This window comes from Squalius cephalus, assembly GCF_949319135.1.
Source record: "Squalius cephalus genome assembly, chromosome: 15".
In the NCBI taxonomy this organism is placed as follows: domain Eukaryota; kingdom Metazoa; phylum Chordata; class Actinopteri; order Cypriniformes; family Leuciscidae; genus Squalius; species Squalius cephalus.
In genome coordinates this window covers 14960875-14985145 of record NC_137136.1, presented here as the reverse complement: position 1 = coordinate 14985145, position 24271 = coordinate 14960875, and the positions used below count along the sequence as shown (strand labels likewise).

Below are 24271 nucleotides of genomic sequence, written 5' to 3'. Positions count from 1 at the left end.
TTGGGTTTTAAATGTCTTTGTGATGTCTGTTCATGGTTCTGACATTTTTGTTTGTTGAGTAAATTAGAGTCCTGGCTAATTTGTTTTTTAAACTGTAAATAAAAGTCTCAACACAGGCATGCATTTAGAAATGGAATAAAATATATAACCTAAACTTTCTTAGAATATTAGAGTAAATGTTATTTGTCTGCATTCCCTCTCTTTCCGTTTGCCTCTTTCTATCCTCCACTGCAATGCAGCATCCTTAAAGGTTTCTATGCGCGCACACCCTTCGAAATAATAGATCTCATTTATGATCCGATTGTGACCTGCCGACCAGCCGCTGTCAGTGTGACAGTGTGTCTGTACCAAAGAGCTGACTGCGCGTGATCTGCCTTGTAGAGAAGCGGTGATGTCATAGATTCAGAGAGGGAGTCAGCAGTTCACAGCATGTGTGTATCATTCTGAGTGGAGGAGGGAGAGGGGAATTCCCAGAGAGAGTGGAAAGAAAGGAGCCGAGCTACAGAGAGTCCTGCAATCAAACAGTGAATAACCCTTTGCAAAACACAGAAAAATAAAATTGATTCTGTTAGGTCAAAAGTTAAATAGAGGTTTCCTGAGACCAAAAAAAAAATGCAGAGAATTCTCACGTGGCATCTAAATCACGCTCTTTGAATCAAGCTTCATGATAATGAGGCCTTCTTACAGTGTGCCATTTATTCATGTAATTATGCTTTGGTTCGCTTTTTTAAGTTAAAACAGCTGGACTTGATTTGGTTCAAGTCGTCCCCCACAATTTCTCCAGAATGTATTAATTGTTGAACTACTTCAGATTTTAACTAATTAAAAATTCAAAAGCTAATTGTAATTTAAAACAAAGTAAATGTTATATTTTAGTTCATTTATTATTTTTATATTATATTTTATTATATTTAGTCACTTCAGTACATTTTATAATTATATAATAGTATATAATGTAGTAATAATAATGATAATATACTGTACTATCTAATAATATAATATCTGAGGCTATCCACATTTGAGAGAATTTATATTTATATATATATATATATATATATATATATATATATATATATATATATTTAATGCAAAGGCTAATCTGATTCTGTAGTATAATTAGCTTTATTTAAAAAAAATATAAGACTATATGTCATGCGTGTGTGTGCTTTTTTGAGGAAAGGGCATTTACAATAGGAGCATGCAAGGTGAAAGGCTTAGGAACAGGAGAAGATATGGGCATTAGAGAGTGTGTTATGGAGCTTACGGTGTTTGAAGAGATGGAGAGAAAGTAAAGCGTGCAGGATGACTGAAGTCGTCGGACGCTTTATTGTCTCTCAGTCTGTGTATCTCAGCAATTCCCAGTAGAGCTTGAAGGCAAAGGAAAATTCTTACTTTTCATCACAGTGCTATTTTTCAAGTCAAATATTTACCTAGTGTTGGATTACTGCGTTCCCTTCAGAGTGCCGTGTAACATTTCAAAAGCTGCTTACAGTAAACACAGCAAAGAGTGCTGCGTTGACACTGACTGCACCTGTGCTTTGAAAAAAGACCACAGGTGGCTGCTTATGTGATTTTTTGTTATAATATTTAATGAAATAATTTTCCCCCCATACGCCTAAAGTACTTTTCACATGCTAATAAACATCAAAATGGAAACTTTCCCGCCATATTGTTATCACATGACCAGCTGAATACTGCACATTATCGTGTTAAGTATTGGTCCCTTTGGTTTGCAGGATAAATTAAGTAGTGACCATGCGAAAATATTTGTAAAACGTAATGAGAAATACACATTTAAGTTCCTGTTTGTGAAATCTGTTCAGTCAGTCAATAACTAAACATGCAGTGGCTCGTCCTGAGGAAACTAGTTTCAGAAAGGCTTACAAGGAACTATAACTTCATGGCTATAGAGATAGCCAAGCAAATATTTAGTCACTATTCTGCTTATTTCTTAGTAGAAATTGAGTCATAGGTTGAAGAAATGAAAACAAAGAACATTTGTGAACACATTTACTCCTTTCAGCTGCTTTTCAGAGGATTTTTTATTATTTCCACTAATGTGGATCAGAGTTATATGCAAATAAAGCAGTCTGTGGTGACTGTTTGACTCACCCAAGGCTGTTGTATTATTGCATCAATTATGTAAAGTGTTCTTTATGACTGACGTCCTGATTGGTCCATGGTTGTGTGACCTTCCAAATCGCTCAGTGCTGCCTGGATTATACTGTAACCTCCTCACCCCTCTCTCCACTCAGTGAAATCAATACATCCCTCCCCCCAGTCCATATAGCCTACGTTTCCCTGCTTTGATTCAAATATTTTACCTCAAATCTTTGTTAATGACCACTATTTGACTGTTGTTCCTGACAGCCAGTTCCCTACACTGCTAGTTTAATGTCCATGCTCTTTTCCATCTCCCATAAGACACTTGCCTCAAATCAGTATTTCACATCTGTTTGTTTACTTGTTTGGAAAGTAGCCGTGTAATAAGCAGGATAACATGCAATCAGCCTATCATTATCACAAAATAAATTCCTTCAGGATGATTTAAGGCCTGATCGCCTTGTCAGGTGTTGTCATAATGACCATCTGACTCTACATGATTCTTTATTTAGTGTGTATTAATCTGAGCTCTGTAGGTTCTCAGGGTTTTGCATACAGTATGTGCTCTTGAGGTGGGGTGAGTGACTTAGTCTGTACACACAGCTGTCAGCCTTTCACTGATAAATCACTGGGGAGGGAAGTGATGTTACGTGATGGTAACAGCATTTAAACTTGTGTGTGTGCATGTGCGTCAGTGTTTTGGTCTGTTTTGCTTTTGGGTTTATGCTGGATTTCAAAGGTTCAAGCTGTGTAGGAAATAATAGGTAGGCTGTTTTTACTCTTAATCCTTAAACTAAACTAAACTAGGTGCTATAATCTGTGTGCCGATTGTGTGGATTGTATTAAAATACACATTAATTATGGACTCCTAAAGGTCATTATAAATCATTCCGACACTGAAACTAGTGTATTTTATATAAATGTCTAGGTGCTCTTGACAGTTCAGAAGTGGGAATTTGTTAGGTCTGTGTGGTGTTCGCTTTTCTTATTCCATTACATTTTTCCTCATTGTTTCTGTGCTTTGGTAGATAAGTGATTACTGCAGGAAAGTAACATTGAATAAATCTGTTTTTCAAGTTTTCCTTTTGTTGTTTTCCATTTAGAATGGTTAGTCTTTGCATTTTAAGCATGTCTCTTACAAAGTCAAAGCAAACAAACTTCTTTGTTTGAATCCAAACGAAATCCAACTGAAAAATAGATACAAAATAGATATTTGCAATACAAACATGTTAATGAGCACAGACACGTTTCCCCATTTTTTCCCCACTATAGCAGTATTTACTTAAATTTGTCTGTCTCTGCCCAAGAACATTTTCCTCTCTTTGATTTGTTCATGTGGATCAGGTCAGTGGAATGTATCACTATAAAAAGGAAGTGTGTTTTTGCAGTGGCTTCCTTAAAAGAAGCCAAAGGATTTTAGAGGAAGGAAAAGCAGCCCATTGTTTTCAGCAGTTGTTTCCATTGGCCGATGTAAAGGATGTGGAGGGGGTATTCTCTGTGTAATGATTGGTTCTTTTCCTTAAGTGCTCTTTTAGGATTTCTATGAAAACAGACAAGGGAACCTGAAGAACATTTCTCAACGTCAACATTAGGGTGCACTTTATGTAATTAAAGAGGGTCACACGTAATACAATTACTCATTTTTATTGGCTGTTGCCGGTGGTCAATTCTGCCTATAATTCTGTGCTCTAATTTCTTATTGTCTTGCATAAAACGTAACCTCAATAAATTGTAAGCCTAAAGGTTTTTAATTTGATGTTTCACAATTGCTTCTCTCCTTAGAGTGGTAAGTCATGATCCTTTATGTATGTTTTGTGCGTAAACTCTTATGATTGAGTTGGTAACAATTTAAAATAAGATCTTATTCGTTAACATTAGTTAATGTATTAACAAACATGAGCTAAACATGAGCTAACAATGAGCAATACATGTGTTACAGTATTTATAAATGTTTGTTAATAAAAATCCAACTGTTCATTGTTTGGGCATATTAGTTCACAGTGCATTAACTAATGTTAATAAATACAACTTTTGATTTTAATACTGTATTAGTAAGTGCTGAAATTAACATTAACTAAGATTAATAAATGCTGTAGAAGTATTGTTCATTGTTAGTTCATGTTAACTAATGAAACCTTATTGTAAAATGTTACCATTGATTTTTGTGTGTTTGCAGAAAGTGTTTTAATTGAGCTGTAAAGAAATCTATGAAAAATGTCAATTACTAATCTAAAAAGAGCAGTACAGAATGGCTAAACTACAGAAATTAAATGGTTTTTGCATACCAATTTAAAAAAAACAGCTGCTGGTACACACGTACAGCTGCTGGTATTTTTTTTAAATATGGTAACACAAACCATTTATTATTTAGGGCATATCTCAAGATATATTATTTGTATACTACTTATACACTATTTTATATACACTACGCTATATTTTTTAGTGCAAGTAGTGTGTTCACATTGAAAAAATCCAAAATGAGAAAGTGCACTTCAAATACCCATATGCTGCACTTAATTAACTGAAAAAACAAAGTGGAATGTTGGATACTTCATAAACTCAATGGTCGCAGTTTTCCTTACGAAGCCACCACCATAATATAAAAAATATATATATTATACTACTATATTCATTCGCGTAAGTTGAACACGGGTTTGTTCATTCAGTAGTATTCGTGCATAGAAAGTGATGTAGTTGAGGGTGACGAAAAAGGAAGCGAGGGTCTCCACAAAATTCGAACGCAAGTGGTCACAAAAGATGTATTTGACACGCATGATAATACCAATAATGTAACGGTAATGCGTCTTGGCTGACCACTTGTGATCGGTTCACATAATACCAGGTGGAAAGGAAAAAGGCTTTCTCTCTTGCTTGCTTGATTTCCGAGATATTGTATATAATTTGCGGGCGCCAGGGAGCTGCTATCAATATGCAGGAGACTCCCGGAACTTCCAGCGAGAGGTGGGATGCTTGAGGTTAGATGCTTAAGTACACAGTGCACAGTGTAGAGTATGTCATTTGGGACACAACTAATGTGACCCTGTCATGCTGACATTTTCTTTTTTTTTCTTCAGAAGTGGCGCTGAAGGTTCACCTGAGTGACTCTAGCACTCACCAGCCTCTCTCTGGTGTCACTGTGGAGATCTTCACGAACCACACCCCTGTTGCCTCGGATATCTCTGGTGCCGATGGCAATGCCTTCATCAGGTTCACCTATCGCCTTGGCGACCTTCTTGTAGTCACTGCAATTAAGCGTGGCTACGTGCCCAACTCCATTCCATGGCGACCAAGCAGGCTACCCGGTAATGACCTCATATTGGATAATTATTATTGTATGCTCATTTGATCTGTTTTTACATTTAGAATTCACTTTGCGTCATCTAACACTTGAAGTTGATTTTTTTAAACTGTAATTTATTAACATTTAATGGTAATCTTTAGCAAATCCCAAAATGAATATCCACTTTTCATACCATACATTATAATGTTATGGTGGCTAAATTCACTTGTAGCTTTTAAAACAATTATTTTTAGGGTGGACTCACACTAGGCGATCTGAACGATGCCCGAGCACATTTGACCCCCAAAGTCTAGTTCGTTTGACTAGTGTGATCGCTCCAAACCGCGGCAGGGCACGGTACAAGACAACCGTGCTTAATGTGATTTCACCCTTAATGCCCATTCACACCAAAAATTATATCTATATTAGCGTCTTATTGTTCTGTTTAGATATTGTTCTGTTTATTCTAAGCGTGTGCTTCTCTGCCGCTTTAAATGCACAAGCTCTTACAGCAGGATGGATTCTGATTGGCTGTCAATGTTTATATCGTTCATCAGCTGGATAAAATCGTTCTGAAAGTGATTCCAACGATATCGTTTCTCTGTGCCGTTATCGTTATAGCTGTGTTGTGAACTCTGCTATTCTTTAATATTGAGAATGATTTTTAGAACTATATCTTTATCGTTATCTTTATAGTTATCGTCCTTGGTGTGAAGTGAACTGGCTTTTAGTGTTCTATTTTTTAATCACTTATTCTTAATCACTTTTAATCACCACAGTGCAGTTCATTTGAATAAGTGTGAACCAGGGTTCTCAAGTCTCACGCATTGGCCGTGAGACACACGCAATTCAACCAGTTCACACGCTCACACGCCACACCGTGTATTTCTCACGCTGAAAAGGCAATGCCAACCAAGTTGTCCTACAAGCTTTATATATAACGTTGTATACGAGGCGCGGGCACACAAAGTGAAGTTTCCTGCCGCCAGCACGTATCTCGGCCAGATTGCGTTCGTTAATAGGCAGCACAGATGCGCGAACACACGGAAGTTGACGGAACATTCTCGGCCACCGTACGTTCGTTACTAGGTAACCAACAACATCGCGCGAACACACGTCGTGATAACGGAGAAGGTAAGTTGGAAGAAAGCTCGTCTAACAGTGCTAGAACATTTAATATATAGCCCATCGTATACATTATTATTGATGCAGTCAAAACTCTACAACTACTTTGCAACCAGGCCAGAAGCTTTGGCTCAGTTTGGCTAGCTTACGTTATCTGAAACTAAGGGAAATGTTAGTGGGTATGGGAAGGAATGAAGATGTAACTTATTTCTTCATTTTATTTTAAATAAATTTAAATGTATTTATTTTATTTTAAATTATATTATGTGTTATAGCCTACTGTATTAATAGTATTTCTAGTTACATTAAGGCTACATACGTATTAAAGCAGAGTGCTCTGGGTAATATTTTATATCCTGTCAAAACATAACGTTGCCATTGCATTCATTGATTGCCATTGCAACACTTGCAACACAAAACACATTTCATAAGCTGGAGTGTGTACTCTTGTGTACACACACACACACACACATACCTTAATAATACTCTGTCATTTGTTCTCAATGTCCCACCACACAATAAATCATTATACCATTTCGACTAGACACATTCAAAATGCAAAAATATTTGTTTTTCCAAACTGTTTGGAGCAATTTGTTATATTTTTGTAATTTTTGTAACTTAATTGTAATTTTGAAATAACATTAAAGAGTATATTTGATGTGATTAATTGCTCTGTCATTTATCAGATTTACCAATTGTTATAATTTCAATTTGTGCTGGTTAATTATGAACAATGGGTAAAATTGGGGGGCGGGGACAGGTGGGGGCGGGGCTCCATTAGGGCTCCTCCCCCAACCGCATGTGATCTCACTCCAAGATTTTGATCAAACTTGAGAACCCTGAACGCTGGCATCCAAACCCTGGTGTGCACCAAACAAGCTGACCGAGACCGCTGAAAAGATGGGTCTCAGTCCGCTTCCAAAGCAACTCTGGTGCGGTTTGAATGAAAATTGAACCCAACACTGACCAAAGACATGTAAACAGACCAAAAACGGGACATGTTGTCACAAGATGTGACCCTAAAAAGGACAAAATGCTCAAGCATACTCGTTTTTTCTTGTCATAGTCACGATGTTGCCTATCAGAATTCGATACAGGCATCAGGACCGCGTCTCCTCGCAGCAGATCTTTGTTTGTGTGTGTGATGGAGGGATTTCTGCCGCTGTTTTGACTACTTTACACATTTTATAAGTAGGGGTGTCATGTATCGTGTATATTATAAGTATATCGTGTCACAATATATCGCAATACAAAAATGCAACAATATGTATCGTGAATAGTTCACCCAAAATAAAAATTACTATGTGAGAAAAATTTTAAGTTTTCAGAGTTTTAGTGTCAGTACTACATTAAAATATTATATATAATGTTGAATATAATGTACAATAATGCAATAGGGGACTATCTGTGTAAAAAAGTGGCCTACATTATTTTAAATGTATCTAGTCAGTGACAGAAACATATTCGTCTAATATAACTCTGTATTTTCAGCTTCAGAATCATGAATATTTTTATTCTGGTGTCTCTATTGTCCTGTGCTTTGAGTTTCCAGCACCAAGTCCAAGAATATTAATTTATACACACAATGTAATATCAAATTTATCAGTTTAATAAACAGTAAATTTTTTGTTAACCTTTTATCATATGTCTTGGAGTATCGCAATAATATCGTATCGTGAGTTCAGTATTGTGATATGTATTGAATCGTGACATGAGGGTATCATTACACCCCTATTTATAAGCTTTTCACGAGTTCTCAGGTTATCAAAATAACATCATATTCAGGCTACGCACATACAAGCGCATTTAGCCCAGCTCACAGCATTGTTTTGGATGTTCGGTAAATTCCGTTGTTGTGCCGAATTTCGACCCCCGCCAAATTATTACCCCCCCCCCAGTATTGGCAGGTTTAAGATTAGTTGTGGGGGAGGGGTTAGGATTAGGCAATCAGGTACTGACTTCAACGAGGCGGGTAATAATTTGGCAGGGGGTCGAAATTCGGCACAACACCGTCGCTAAATATACGCAATAAAAGCCAACCAATCGGGTTGTGAACAAATCCCTATGCCTTTAGGTTTGGTAACTTTAGGATCTGCGTTAAAATGCCGACGTGAACGCTAACGCTAAGCGGACCAGGACTAAATTTATTATTTAATTTTTTTTCGGTCCGCACCAAATAAACCAAGCAAACTAAACTAAACTACCAAACTAAACTTTTTCTTTTTCACCGTGTCTGAACAAAGCCATATTTCTTTTCTTTGAAGATTGTGTTAATGGGATGGATTAACTCGACTGTAACTCTTGGTGACTGACACATTCTGTGGTGTGGGTCACTCTATAAAGGATCTTGAACAGGAAATGAAAACTAGAGTGGAGCAGGAATGCAGAAAGCTGTAAGAAATAAATAGAATGTTAGATTACAGCTAATGAGATTAACCTACTAACTAGCAGCAGACAAAAGAAAATACGCCTACATGCCTAAGCACAGCTCAATCGTGCTGATGTTTCAGGGCGCTAAGTTTGTTTAGCAACATTTTGTGGAGCAGGAGGTCATACTCTCTTTCTCCCTGTGCAGATCAATAATAACAAGTGAAAGACCTTCAGAGGAGAGATATTGAGATGTTGTGGACATGACTCTGAGCTTGCAGGCCTAATTGTGATTCATCTTCCTAATTATGACTTTTTTTGTTTTCAAGTCTTCTCATCTCTCAGTCTGGACCTGCTTCCTGAGAGAGCTGCTACTCTGATGGTGTATGATGACGTGGTGCAGATTGTCTCTGGATATCAAGGTAACAGTCACTTGTGTTTAATGACGTTGTAGCTACATCAGTAAGACATTTTCAACTCAGTTATGGTTTTTGTTAATTGTTACAAGTTGCACAATTTTCATCTTGCTCCTTCAGTGTCAAATGTCCATTTATTTACGGTATAGAACAGACGCTGTGAGAAATCTTGTGTGTAAAAATGCAGCAGTGACTGTTTTTAAACTAGATTGTATACTAGAACAGTGTGAAGATATCATATAAATTAGCCCAGCAAGGACAAAGATTTGAACCTTTAATGGTGATGCATTTTTGTTGTTCACACATGACAACATGCATGCACACACTGATTCACTAGGGATTGAAAACAGTGTGTTAATGAACTACCTCTAATGTGAAGGAGAGACTGAGTGTGTATTTGGAGTCGGTCATTAAAATGGCCCGACAGATCCCTAATGTGATGGTAAAGCCTTTTACATTGTTAGAAAATAAAAGCTAAAAAATGCTGTTCTTTTAAACTTTCTCATCAAAGAATCCTGAAAAAAATGTATCATGGTTTCCACAGAAATATTAAGCGGCACAAGTTTTTTTTTTTTTTTGTTGATAATAATACATAGATAATAATACAAAAAAAAAACAATTAGCACTAAATCAGGAATATCACAGGAATAAATTGCATTTTAAATGTATTAAAATAGAAAAAAGGGTTTTTTTTCATTGTAATAATATTTCATTGTAATATTTTCAATCAAATCAAATAAATGCAGCCTTGGTGAGCAATTCTTCAAGAACTTTTTAATGGTAGTGTACATTCTCTGGAAGGTCTTCATATCCCATGCTGATTTGCTTCTTAAGTAAATGTATGTTTTAAGGATATTTAGACATTTTTTTCTAGAATGCAAGACAAAATACTGAAGAAAATAAATTGTAACATTGAATTGTCTCGGTAATTGTGTCATGTGGCAAGTATATTGAGAATCATTCTGTACTGTTGTCCACGTGGCTCATAGGGCTTCATGCTAATTAAAGCTTTCTGAGTGAGTGTGAAGCCACATTTAAATCAGAGGCTGTATACACACACACAAAGCAAGAATGAGAGGAATTCACTTTTTAAACCAATCTTTCACATTCCTCCTTTTTTGTCTCCCTGTTATCCACATGTCCCTGTTTCCCCTCTAGCTTACACTGTTTTCCTTTACTCTTCCCCCTAGCAACCTCTTTTCTTTTGGTAACCTGTCCCTCGGTGTGTGATACTTTGGGAGTGAGACATGTTTATTAGTCTCAGGGGAGTACTAATGCTGCACTCTCATTCAGAGCATAGCCCCAATCCAGTCCCCTTAAAACACTCAATCACCACACGCTCATAACAAAAGCAGAGGACACTGACAGACATACAGAGCCTCAGACTCACTGCTGAAACAAAGGCTTTTCTCACACACACTCGCGCCACAGATCTGCTATTACAATCCTCTACTTAGAGATTATCTCAAACACCGCAGCGTTTTCAGACAAAACACCTTTCTTATTTCACTGCGTGTGTGTGTGTGTGAGTGATGTGCATGAAATCAGCTCTTCTGATGTGTAGCAAAGAAATAATGAAAAGGCTAATTGAGAGCCAAGCACTTGACTTTTAGAAGATTACATTTAACACCAATATTGAATTGTTTGTAAAGATTGATTGATAATTGAACGTTTTTTTTTGTTTCTTTTAAAAAATTGCTACTTTTATTCAGGAAGGATTCATTAAATTAATTAATAGTGACTGTAAAGACAAACATATTATAACAAAAGATTTCTATTTCAAATAAATGCTGTTCTTTCTATAACTTTCTATTAATTAAAGAGTCTTATGTATTGTGGTTTTCACAAAAATAATAAGCTGCACAACTGTTTTCAAAAATTGTAACAAGAATAAGAAATGTTTCCTGAGACCCAAATCATCATATTAGAATGATTTCTGAAGGATCATGTGATGCTGAAGACTGGGGTAATGGCTGCTGAAAATTCAAATGAATGAATGAAATGTTCAAATATATTAAAATAGAATAGAATAAAACAGTTACCTTAAATTGCAGTCTTATTTCAAAATATATATTTTTTACTCTACTATTGTGTATAAGAGACTTCTCTTAAAAACATTTAAAAAATCTTGGCACCCTAAACCTTTGAACGGTATTAATTGCACACCCCTAGTACTGAGGGTGTCATTTTGGGAGTTGTGTTTGTGTAGTTGGGTTCTATGGTCCATTTGGTCTATAGCTTAATCTCATGTCTATGGTATGTAAGATTTGCCAAAATGGAAACACAATGACATCACTCTCAAGAGACATGCGTTGCAGTACCAGCACTCCATCAGCTACTGATCCACTTCATTTAGATAATGTCAGGGGTGTTCGATCATTAACCTAATGTATGCTCATTTCTGCCATCTTTTTTTGGTGTGTGTGTGTGTGTGTGTGTGTGTGTCTTTGCATCTGTAGGTTCAAAGCTGCAGCCTTCAGTGCAGTTCCAGAGAAGAGCATTGAGTCTTCCTCCTAATGTAACCTACACCAACCTAACCGCCTTCCTCACTGTGAGCAGTTCAACACAAGACACTCAGTACTTCCCCTACCTGGAGGGGCTTCATCCCAACTACACAGGTAACACACGAGAGAGCGGAGGACTACGGTTGACATGACACCAGATTTCAACAGCAGTTAAAAATGTCATGACATGCTATTGATTAAAATATTGCTAAATGTCAGTAAAAAAGAAATACATTTCCATACTAACAACATAAATAGACAGTGGCAGCTTTATTAAACGATTAGTTCACTTTAAAATGAAAATGACCCCATGATTTACTCACCCTCAAGCCATCCTAAGTGTATATGACTTTCTTTTTTCAGTTAATAAAGGCCTTCTGAAGCGAAGCGAAGCGATGAGTTTGTGTAAGAAAAATATTAATATTTAACAAACTACAAACTAAAATTCTAGCTTCCGGCCAAACGGCCATACGCAGTCTACTTGCCCCTAATGCGCAACTTATGACATCGTAAGTAGCGTAGCACATCATGGCGTAGCGTAAATATCAGCAGTACGTTGTATTACTCGCACAAGTTACACTTTAGACTTAAGTGGAATCTGTATGTTTGTTTTGCCGGAAGCTAGTTATTTTACTTTATAATACTTAATATTTTTCTTACACAAACTCATCATTTGAGATATCAGATATGCATATACAATGCAAAGCCAAATGCACAGATTATATATTTTTACTCAAATCAGATGTTTATTAAGTGATTGTGAGTTTGAGGCCAATATTTAATTTGCATTAGAAAGTGTTGTCAAGAGAAAAATTGTATTGTATTGTAATCTTGAAAAGTTATTTTAACTATTTTGAATTGAATCAGTACTGTTTCAGAATAACAGCTTTTTAATAGAAAGCTCTCCAACACTGAATAATACATTTTAAGCCATTACAGTACAAGTTTCACCATCCATAATGATGATATATGCTTAATGAAACTTATTTTTTGCTGTGGGTGTAATAATAATGGAAGGCTTATGTCTGTCTGATACCGTTTTAGATGACTCTCGTTATTAATATATAATATAGGTCATCAAGAAATATTAAAGGATCCAACAAAGTATCAAAATGGTTTCTCGTACAGAAGTCCTTAAAATCAGACACTGAAATGTCTTAACATTACCATGAAATACATAAGCCAAATTAATACTTTCATAAGGCTGCACTATATTGCTCAAAAGAGACAATAAAGACATTTATATTGTTACAAAGTAATTCTATTTTAAATAAACTGTTCTTTTAAACGTTCTATTCATTTGATTTCTATTCAAATCTGATCATAATAGGAAACGTTTCTTTTGCAGAAAATTTGCATATTAGAATGATTTCTGAAAGATCATGTAACACTGAAGGCTGAACTGATGGCAGCTAAAAAATACAGCTTTGCATCACAGGAATAAATTACATTTTAAAATATATTAAAAAAGAAAATTGTTTTAAATTGTGACAATTTATCGACCACAAATCTTTGAACAATTGTCTACAATTTATTCTTTATCTCTGTCTTTTTTTCACATCTTTTTTTTTTATATCACCGTTGTTCATGCTCAGTTTACTTTTCTTTCTCTGACAGTCAGTGATCGAAAGTTCGAGTTGACTCCTATAGCTGCTATCAGTGTCCATCTTTTGGGCAGCGATGGGGCGGAGCTTCGCATCAATGAGCCAATCAGTGTAAGCATCCCTCTTCCTGCAAACAGTGGATTGAAAGAGAATGATCACATCCCTGCCTGGAGGTTTGACCCTAAACTGGGTGAGTTTATTACACACATTCATCTTAGAGTAGATCCCTGTAAATCACATTAACTGTTACTAACATATCACAACTAAAGGTTTATGCAATGAATTCTTACACCAAATTTGCTGAAGGTGTTTCCTGCCTGAGGCGGGTTTACTGTATGTTTGTATGTGAGGTTGTGATCTCTTCAAAGCCTCCAGATTTCCTGTTTTCCTGGTTTCTGAGGCGAGTAAATCCAAGGGAAGTGTTAAAACCTGAGCTGGGTCGGACTGTTTTTGAGTCTTTCTTAAGGAATTTTGATGGAAAGGTGTTCCTCGGGTCAAGAGCTGAATGGACCCATTTCCTAGTTTCACATTTCCAACTCTTGCACACATTTTTTTTTTCATGACCAGATTTTTAAAACAAAAAATATGCACAATTAGTAATTTAAATGGGAGTACATTTTTTTTCCCTTCACATTTACAATAGGGTCGCTATGAAAATATTTGGGTAAGTGAAAAGACTTCCCAATAGCCTGTTAAAGTTGCTGTTTTTTGCTGTGATGATTATACAGATTTCAGTAGGCAAATCTCATAATCAAATAATACACAGACAGAATAATCCAAGTCACAAGGGTTTTCACTCTGTGGCTTTTATTTCTTACCACAGCCTGAGGTGTAATTCACAGGATCTTGTGCCAACATGCTTTGAAATTTGTATGTATTGTAATGTATCATAAATGTATTGCTTTAAAATGTACAATAAATAGCATCTATGGAGTTTCTTAAAGCCCCCCTGTGGTGAAAATCAAGTTTTTAATGTTGTTTATATGTCTATGTGGTGTTTTTTTAATATGCTTTAAGACTAACCATGTGCAAATTCATAAGTCAACACCATTGCTGAGTATTTTCTCCTTAAAACTGCAGTGAAAAAAAGACTGTCAAAAACACGGTTTGAAATCACTGGTGTTTCTGTTTTCAAAGTGTTTCTAAGGATGCTGATTGTTAGAAGGCAGCAGGGGAAGGGAATATGGTTTGTGTAACGTTAGCAACACATTATTATCTGTTTGATAATGTAGTCAAGCCAAATGCTAATCATATTAATTACTGTTATGTGTCCAACATTGTAAAGAGCAATACATAAAACGCATTACCATTCTGATACATCGACTTGTAGACGAACTTGTATGAGTGAGTGGAGGCGGGGCTCATTTGCATATTCATGAATCCGCGTATACTAAAATGAAGCAAGGGTGTAGAGTTACATTCAAGCTATTTTAAGGCATGAAGAATTTTTTTTTCATTCATATTTTCATTCATAATTATTGACTACAGGGGGACTCTAAGTTGCTTGGAATTTATTGTGGCAGCCAGTTATAACAAACACTGTAAGTCTCTGTATTTCCTTCCCAGAGGAGGTCTGGAAAATACTATTTCGATCTGAGTAGTGGTATTTCTTTATAAATGAAAAGAAAAATCCTAAACAGCCAAAATAGTCATCAAATGTGAGTATGTTGGGCCCTCAGAGCCAAATAGTGGCATCTGAGAATGTTTCGGGAAAAGAAAAAATCACAATCATCAGTTGAGCTCAATTGGGTATGGATATTAATAGTTAAGATCGGATGTTTAATCAGGCTGTTATTTTTACACTTAGATACCCATGTATGGCAGAAGGCATACATATACTGAAAATATACTGTATGGGAGTTCAGGGTTTTCCTCTTGAAGTCTGTTATTTTTATATTTGACCTAAAATACTTACTAAAAACAAACAAACAATGTACATAATTATAAAAATGCCCTCATCATGAAAGTCTTTCCTTGCATCTACAAATAATTTGACCATTTATAACATTGTTTATTATGAAATGCTCTCAATATGCTGATGAATAATGCTAAATATAGACGTAAATGTCTTGTCAAAAAACTCCAAAAGGGTTGGAGTCATATATGACAGATACAAATAATTGTTTTTGCTGCAGTATTGTTTTCTGCATTTTTTATTTTGTTAAAATAACCACGTCATCTGCAGCTCTTAATGTGGCTCTTTAGCGGGGAAGAGAAGCAATGGGCCCGAAACAGAAATGGCATGATCGAAGCGAGTTTGGCTCTAGATAAAAATATTAGAGGATATAGTGGTGAAAGATCATTACCGTAAATGACACTGAGCTCTTGTGATGTGAAACACTCTGTTGTTTTGGCTGGTGAGCATAAGACATTCTTTTATATATTTTTTTTGTTATATTGTTTTTAATGAATAGATTAAGGACTACTAAGAAGGTTGATGTCTAACTTTTAAAAAATCAATGAGGGGTAGGGTAGTGAATTACGTCAATAAAGACCAGAGCTATGCTTTTAAGAGTTAATAAATTTTACTTTTAAAAGTCTAAGTGAATTTATTATACAGGATGAAACATGGATATTGATTTTGAGATTAACTAAAGATAACATTTAACGGTGTATTAAATGATTATTGTTCTTAAAGATTAACTTTAAGCTAGCATTAAATGACAGCAAAGGATTTCTAAATGTAAAAATAGGGGTAATGAGCATGGAGTAAGGGAATATATGTCTGAAACTAAATCAGATCATGCAGAAGAACAAGAGAAACACAGAAAGAAGGACATTGTGGGAAGTACTGAGGGAGAATCCTTTCTGAATTCATAAGTTCAGGCCCCGTCTCTGGGCTGCTCTGTTATCACTGTTGTCTCCTAGCAGCTGCTCATAAACAGAGCAGAGAACAAGGTGGAAAACAGCAGCTGGCGCTAACTTGATTTCCTTTCTTAGGGCACAGAGATGTAAGCTACTTTGTTGTCTGAAGTGCACTGGGAGACGGGGATAAAGACTAGACTGAAAAGCCCCTGGCATCACACGTAAATTACACTATTCCTCCCAGTGTTTTCTAATAGGAGCACTGCAATGAAAAATGGTCTCTGCAGCGTAGTAAACAAAGTCACATGGTTCATGATTGTGTGTTGAATATGTGTACAAATATAGTCCCGGTCCTCACTTTCTGACACCCCTTTAATTTGACCTTGGTGAGCATAAGAGACTCCATTCAAAAGCCTAAAAAAACTGACCCCAAACTTTTGAATAATAAACACTATAGTGATCTTCATGATGTTTCTTGTGTTGCGGTTAACTCAATGGATACTGGATCAAAGCCGATGCATTAGTCTAAATACATTGTGAAATAGCAAATGGCAAAGACACGTAATGTGTCGTTACGTACATAATGCCTAGCACAAGGCAGTTCAAACAAAGCTTTCTTTGCTTGGCAGATTGATATATTGCAGAGGTCTGCATGTGACTGTGTTGTGAGTGTGGGAAGATGTTCAGCGATATTCCTGTGCAGTCACGTGTGGATGAAGGTAATTGATTGTGTAAACAATGCTGAATCATTCTCCAGCCTCCCTCTTCTCTGTGTGCACATCAGCATTTCACTCCATACGCTGTGTTTATGTGACCTGTATAGTCACCAGTGTAGTGTGTGTGTGATAGCTTATATAGCACAGATCAATTCAATATGGTGCTCATGGAGAATGACACTTCTTATAACCTTACAACCACAAAATATGTATTCCCTCTCATTATGGTTGTCTACACCAGACAAACATAATTTTGTTCCTCTGTACCTAAATTAGTGTTTTTGAGTTTTTTTTACCCACTCTTCCCTTCTTCATTTTTCGGTCCTCCATAATCATTCCATCAACAAACACTGCCACCAAGTGGCCATTAAGCAAATCACCCCATCCTCCGATTCAGGGTCATCAAACTCGGGATTATTAGAAACTTTTGGAGCTAAGCTCTGCAGGACAGTGGCCCTCCAGGAGTGGAGTTTGACACATATGCTCTAATGTGTACCCTTTAATATTTCAACTTAAGTTCAACACGCACATTCATTTCAGAGTGTGAATTTAGTTTATACTCTTAATGGAAATACTTGAATTTGTATCATGAATCCTGTTCGAAATGTTCACCTTTATTGGGAATGCACGACAACCCAGATTCAGATCCTAAAAGAGGCACTTACTGTGGTTCGTGCGGTTCTGCTTTGGCATGGCTTTAATCCCCGTCTGACCCCGTAAACCGTTGGCAAAGTATCCAGACAGAGTATAGAGTATAATGAATGCACTGTATGTGATCAGTAGTGAAACCTGATAGGATGACAGTACAGTGTGTGTTTTGAGTGTTATCTGCACTGCAGTGCCTGGTCTCAACACTCAGCTCAAATCACCTGCTAACCGCAGACTTCCTCAAGATGGAGCGTTATATTTTCTTTGTGATTTGATTAAATGATTGTATTTTTTTTTGTGATAACAGCCATAATGTAAACTTAATAAAAAAGCCACACTCTACATTTACAGGTTAACAAAATCTAATGTAAATATTATATAATTTCATTACATTTTATTTCATTATATTTTGTTTTATTTTTTATATAATCAAAAGATAAAATATATCTTATATTTTTATATATATGTGTGTTTTGTGTGTCTGTGCAGGGGCCTGGTTGAAGAGCAGTCAGGGATATATCCAGAGAGAGGGGAATCAGTTAACTCTCACATATTTTGCTTCTCAGCTTGGCTATTGGGTCGCAGCCATGTCTCCCATAAACACAGGTATCAATTCCTGGCCATTTTTCCAGATTTCTCATCTTTGTTTAGTTGACTCTGCATTCTTTGACCCTTTTGAATGGCCATTAATGCAGAGAGCAGCCTGACGGGCAGACACACAAGTGCTTTGTGCCAGACAGAGTTATTGACTTCTGTAGTTGTTTGCACATTCACTGTGCTATTCATATCCACCAGCTGAGAGAATAATGTCATTACGAGGGGGTGGGGGGAGGGGGTCAGTTTAGTGAACATTCAGCATGAAAATAATGGTTATAGGAAATCTCTACTGTTGAAAAGTGTTATTGATGGATAGTATACAGTAAAGTGGACAACAGTGAAAATGTGAGTAGGATGGATGGATGGATGGATTCCTCTATGCTGAACACCATGTATGTTCTGTTGTAGGTCCAGTGGTGGCAAAGGACATTAGTACTTATCACACAGTCTTCCTGCTGGCCATATTAGGAGGCATGGCTCTGATACTGCTCTTCCTGTTATGCTTGCTCCTCTACTATTGCAGGTGTGTCTTTGACATTTGACATAGAACAAATCTCAAAATTTTGATGTTTAGATGAAAAGTCAAGATTGTTTACAATGTATGAGTGTACAATGAGTGTGATTTGTTTAATAAGTGTGTTGATGTTTAGTGACCTCAGTAGTCAAGAGGAAAATTAAGATCTTCCCTTAGTATTTATGATAGTTCAACAAGTTTCTGTACTTTCAGGAGGAAGTGTACGCGCTTACGGCCTGCCCACAGGAAGTTTACTCTATCCTCAGCTTTGGATGGCTCTAAACGAGACCAGGCTACTTCCATGTCCCACCTGAACCTCATCAGTGAGACTCACCTAGACCACAGTGGGGCGGAGCCGGACATGCACACGCCTATGCTTAAACCCACCCCCTACGACTCCTCCACCAATGAGCTTGCAGCTTCGCATGGCGAGCTCCGTAGCCGGGGATCTAACCACTACAAACACTCAGTGGAGATATTTCCCCTCAAATCAGCTTGTTCAAACAATCCCTCCGAGGGTTACGATTCCTCGGCGGGACGCGGGGAGTATCGGCGAAGCTATACATCCATCACGACTTCATCTGTCCATCCCCTCCACATGTCCGTCTCGTCTTCATCCCCCCATCCGTTGCATCACACCGCCTCTGCGGGACGTCTCTCTTCAGAGAGTAAATCAAGCCTGCGAGATCCCCGTCTCTCTCCTGTTTCAGCCATAGCCACAAGTCCCGCCGGATCCCCAGAGCGGGAACAAGGAATCGAGCGGCGGGCGGCAGACTATATGCTTTCCCGCTCCGTAGACCATCTGGAGCGTCCCAGCCCGCTTCCCCGACATGGAGGCCTGCTCTGCTGCACCTCCGAATTGCAAGTCAACCAAGGGGAAGAGATGTATCGCAAGGCTCGGCCCACTCTCGTTATTCCCGCCCACTACATGCGACTTCCAGGGACGCACCCTCTGTCGGGCCAGGCGCTGCTTTTGCAGTCGGACGAGCAGAGTGAATTGGAAAGCATTCAGGCGGAGCTCAGCGCGAGTCATCAGCCCCAGGGCCAAGTCCCGCACACATGGGGCAAAGGAGAGCAAGAAGGAGGGCCACAAGGGAAAGGGGACAACCGAGGCGGAGGAGCGGAGGAGTGGACACTGCAGACGGCTGCTGTTCCCGGCGATCTCTCCATCCCCAACTCTCTCAGTCAAGCGGGCTTGGATGTAGTGCAGATGAACGGAGAAGATCAGCTTCTGGCTGAAAAGACTTTGATGGCGCTCAGGGGAGGAAAGCCACTCCCACACCCCAGAGCTTGGTTCGTGTCACTGGACGGCCGCTCCAACGCGCACATCCGCCATTCCTACATCGACTTGCAGAGGGCGGGATGCAACAGCAGTTGTGTCGGAAGCAATGACGCCAGTCTGGACTCTGGGGTTGATATGAGCGATGTCACACCAGGGCGGCGTATTCGTGATAAAGTCAGGGTTAAAACTAAAGCTGTGCCTCAGCCCACGGTGCCTGTTGAATATACGCCACTTGTATTTGTAGAGGATTCAAATGCTAATGCAGAGAGCAGCGGAAGCCCCACTCCAGTCTGCAGCCCAGAAGAACACTCTCTAGGGGGTTTATTGCAGGAAAAAGAGAGGGAGGAGGAAGACGAAGGGACTTTGTCACCCCCGACACCTCCACCTGAGCTTCCTTCACCTCCTCCTTTCCCTGATCCTGTGGTTGAGACAGCAGAGGAGACGGGGACAGATAGCGAGGTTTTTAGGACTGAGGAGACTCAAATGCACATGAGCAGCAGCCGGCCAGACAACCTGATGGTGCCTGACGAAGGCGGTGAAGACGAGAACAAGAAAAGTCCGTGGCAAAAAAGAGAGGAGCGACCACTACTAGCCTTAAACCTAAAATGACACGTTTTTTAAAGGGATAGTTCACCCAAAAAAGGGAAATGCATCATTTACTCACACTCATGTCGTTCCAAACCCGTATGACTTTTTCTTCACAAAAAAACTGTCTGTTCGTCTTTACAGTGAAAGTCAGTGAAAACAGTTGAAACATTATTCAAAATAGTGTACTATCTCCTGCGGAACATAAAAAGTTATATATGTTAAAAATGTTGAGGCTGAGTAAATGACAGAAGTTTCTTTTTTTCTTCTTTTTTTGGTGAACTGTCCCTTTAAGTGCTTCCCCTGTGGTCCCTTGCTGGACTGTTGAATGGAGTTGCCTTATGAGTGCAGGTCTGTGCGTGGCTATTTGCCTGTGGCAATGAAAGCCAAAAAGCCATAGCACAAATAATTATTGGAGCTGCTCTGCCTCATGACTGAATGAGGAAGAACAAACTGAAGTTCCCAAGCAGAAACACCATTAAATACCACCAATCTAATGCACAAATGCTATGGCTTTCCAGACATACACTTTCAGCAAAAAATATTGCAAGCCATTGTATTGATGGGTTAAATGTTGTTTAAGCTTTATGAGATGCTGCTGTTTTTGAGCAATATGACATCTAGTGGCAACATGTGTACACTGCAACTATACCACTAAGTGTTTCCCAGCACTTATTTTTGAACATTTTATGGGATTACCGGTGGAATGTCTTCCACATTTTAATGGGTTAAAACACATAAAACCACTATAATGGGATCTACAATCTAAATCTCACCCATTTCTATTTTTATTGGTATCATGCATTCATGAGTAGAATACAGCTGAAGCTTTGTGAAACCAAATAAGTTTACATAATGCACCATTTGTTCCTGTTAATCAGTCATTTTGGCTTTGGTGTTGAGCACAGATTTTCAAATGTGTGTTTCTTTCGACTTTAGGATTACAGTAGAACTTTTGCCAACATTGCTAGTGGACTTCAGAGAAGCAGACCCACCTGTTAAAGAACACTATGCATTGCTTTAAACTGAAGGATCGTGTAGCTTTAGATTCCTCTTTTTTATTTTAACCACTGTATTTTAATTCCAATGTATGTTGTTTTGTTATAATTGGACATGCCTTAGTGTGTGAGTGAAGTGCACGGCACATTCAGACGAGTGCTGGATTCAAACTCACTCACTCGCATAAACAGCCACCAGCTTTTATTTCCCAAACTGTCAGTTTTCTCTTAAGTGCCTTTTTAGTTATCATTTATATCCATCATTAGATTTCCTTTTCCTCTCAACCATTATCAGTTTGTGTCATATATATAATTTGATGTTTTTCACAATATATTGACCGTCCTTTGTTCTCAATATGTGTGTTAAGTGTTTTAATGTTGTATCTGGATGTACAGTGGGGTCCAAAAGTCTGAAACCACACTGAAGATTTTGACAAAATTAAAACAATAAGTAGTTGACATATTTAAAATTAGATATAGGTCACTAATCAAATATGCAAATGCATTTTTACAACTTGATGCAAATATTTTTTTCAAAGCAACTTTACTTGCTTACTTACATTGTAATACTTACAGTATTTGTCATGAAAAAAAACCATACATTTTTACAATACCAAAATGTTTAATTTAAAAAAATATATATAGTTTAATCATTTTCACTAGTAGTCTTGGACTGTTGGATCCCACTGTGTTCAGTGCATTTTATGAATCTGCTCTCTCCTTTTTTTCTTGCCTTGTATGTATGTACATATTCATTCACCCAGTTGATTATGCTCATATGAGTGTGTTGCTCTATTTCTGTGTGTTGTAGACATACTATGCGGTGTGTGTATGTACTGATGGTGGACTGAAAGCAATGTATCATTATTTGAAAGCTGTTGAAGGTCTGATATGTTGCCAGGGTAACACTTGGTAAGAATCCTTGTGTCACTCAGCTCTTCAGCAATCTTCTTTGAATGTCTGGACTGGTTGCTTGTATTATAATTCAGGCATATTATCCCAATAAAGCCAAAAAAACAAATCAACACTAATTTAACATTATTTTTCAACTTTATCTAATTCTGATGGAATACAATTAAACGCTTGAACCATCTAGGTCACATTAAGATGAATCAAGTGGCACAACAACACCTGTGACAGATCCCAGACTGACTACACTGGATGATGTTAAAGGTATATATATAAACGACTTTATATATACACACACACACACACACACACACACACACAGTACCGGTCAAAAGTTTGGAAACATTACAATTTTTCTTACACTCACCAAAGCTGCTATTTAATCAAAAATACAGTAAAAACAGTAATATTGTGAAACATTACAATTTAAAACAACTGTTTTCTATGTTAATATATTTAAAAATGTAATTTTTCAAAGCTGAACTTTCATCAGCCATTACTCCAGTCTTTAGTGTCACATGATCCTTTAGAAAGAATTCTAATAGGTTGATTTGCTGCTTTTTGTAGAAATGGTGATACTTTTTTGCAGGATTCTTTCATGAATAGAACGTTCAGTGAACAGCATTTATTTGCATAAATTAAATTTATTAAAGCACTATTTAAATGGAAATCTTTTGTAACATACATTTCCCTCACAACATTATACATTTCTTCAATGTTTTTATCTTACCACAAATGTTTGTATGGTATCACAAAAATGTTAAGCAGCAACGTTTTCAACAATGATCATAAGACGAAATGTTTCTTGAGCAGCAAATCTTCATCATATAATGATTTCTGAAGGATCATGTGACACTGAAGACTGGAGTAATAATGCTGAAAATTCAGCTTTTCCATCACAGGAATAAATTACATTTAATTTATTAAAATATTACACAATTACATTTTAAAATGTAATAATATTTCACAGTATTACTGTTTTTACTGTATTTTTTATTAAATAAATGCAGCATTGGTGAGCATAAGAGATTTCTTTCAAAAACATTAAATAATTTTGAAGTTTCCAAACTTTTGACATGTACTGTGAGTGAGTGAATATATATATATATATATATATATAAGGGCTGTCAAACGATTAATTGCATCCAAAATAAAAGTTTGTTTTTACATAATATATGTGTGTATGGTGTATAATTATTTTCTATATATAAATACACACACATGCATGTATATATTTAAGAAAAATGTGTTATTTATATATAAAATATTTATATATAATATAAATATATATACACAGTATATACATGCAAATATTTCCTAAATATATACATGCATGTGTGTGTATTTATATATAGAAAATAATTATACACCATACACACACATATATTATGTAAAAACAAACTTTTATTTTGGATGCGATTAATCGTTTGACAGCCCTTATATATATATATATATATATATATATATAAGAGCTATAGCTTCTAAGTTGTTAAACAAGTTACACCATCGTATTGTAATTACAAGCTGTTGGTTTACGGAGTACTTGCAGAAAAGTCCCATTGTGAACAAATTGTTTTTATATTATAGCCTACATTTTGTCACATAAAGCTGATTTTGGGTTAGGATAACCAATATTATCAGCCTATCATATTATAATATAATATAATATACAATTTCGCAATAATAATGATGACATTCACGTTTTAATTCAGAGGCATTGCACTATTCACTTGTCACGTTCTTCTTTAACTTCCTTTAGTCCAAGCAGTATTCATAAAAAAATCATTAATAATTCATATGATTAATGAAATGAAT

At 37.0% G+C, this 24271-nt stretch overlaps 1 protein-coding gene across 2 annotated transcripts in view; it reads left to right on the top strand.

Annotated features, from left to right (window-relative positions):
* Nucleotides 1-22466, top strand: part of fam171a1 (family with sequence similarity 171 member A1) — a 34574-nt gene extending 12108 nt beyond the window's left edge. The window contains exons 1-8 of one of the 2 annotated variants that reach the window (XM_079895894.1): nucleotides 3654-3889; nucleotides 5178-5405; nucleotides 9208-9300; nucleotides 11754-11912; nucleotides 13416-13592; nucleotides 18061-18177; nucleotides 18577-18691; nucleotides 18896-22466. In XM_079895894.1, coding sequence (XP_079752020.1) covers nucleotides 9258-9300; nucleotides 11754-11912; nucleotides 13416-13592; nucleotides 18061-18177; nucleotides 18577-18691; nucleotides 18896-20573 — 2289 coding nt within the window. In that variant the 5' untranslated portion in view covers nucleotides 3654-3889; nucleotides 5178-5405; nucleotides 9208-9257 and the 3' untranslated portion in view covers nucleotides 20574-22466. Of the gene's footprint in view, nucleotides 1-3653; nucleotides 3890-5177; nucleotides 5406-9207; nucleotides 9301-11753; nucleotides 11913-13415; nucleotides 13593-18060; nucleotides 18178-18576; nucleotides 18692-18895 lie in introns of those variants that run through there. The other variant, XM_079895893.1, reaches the window with a different exon arrangement.
* The last annotated feature ends 1805 nt before the right edge of the window (nucleotides 22467-24271 follow it).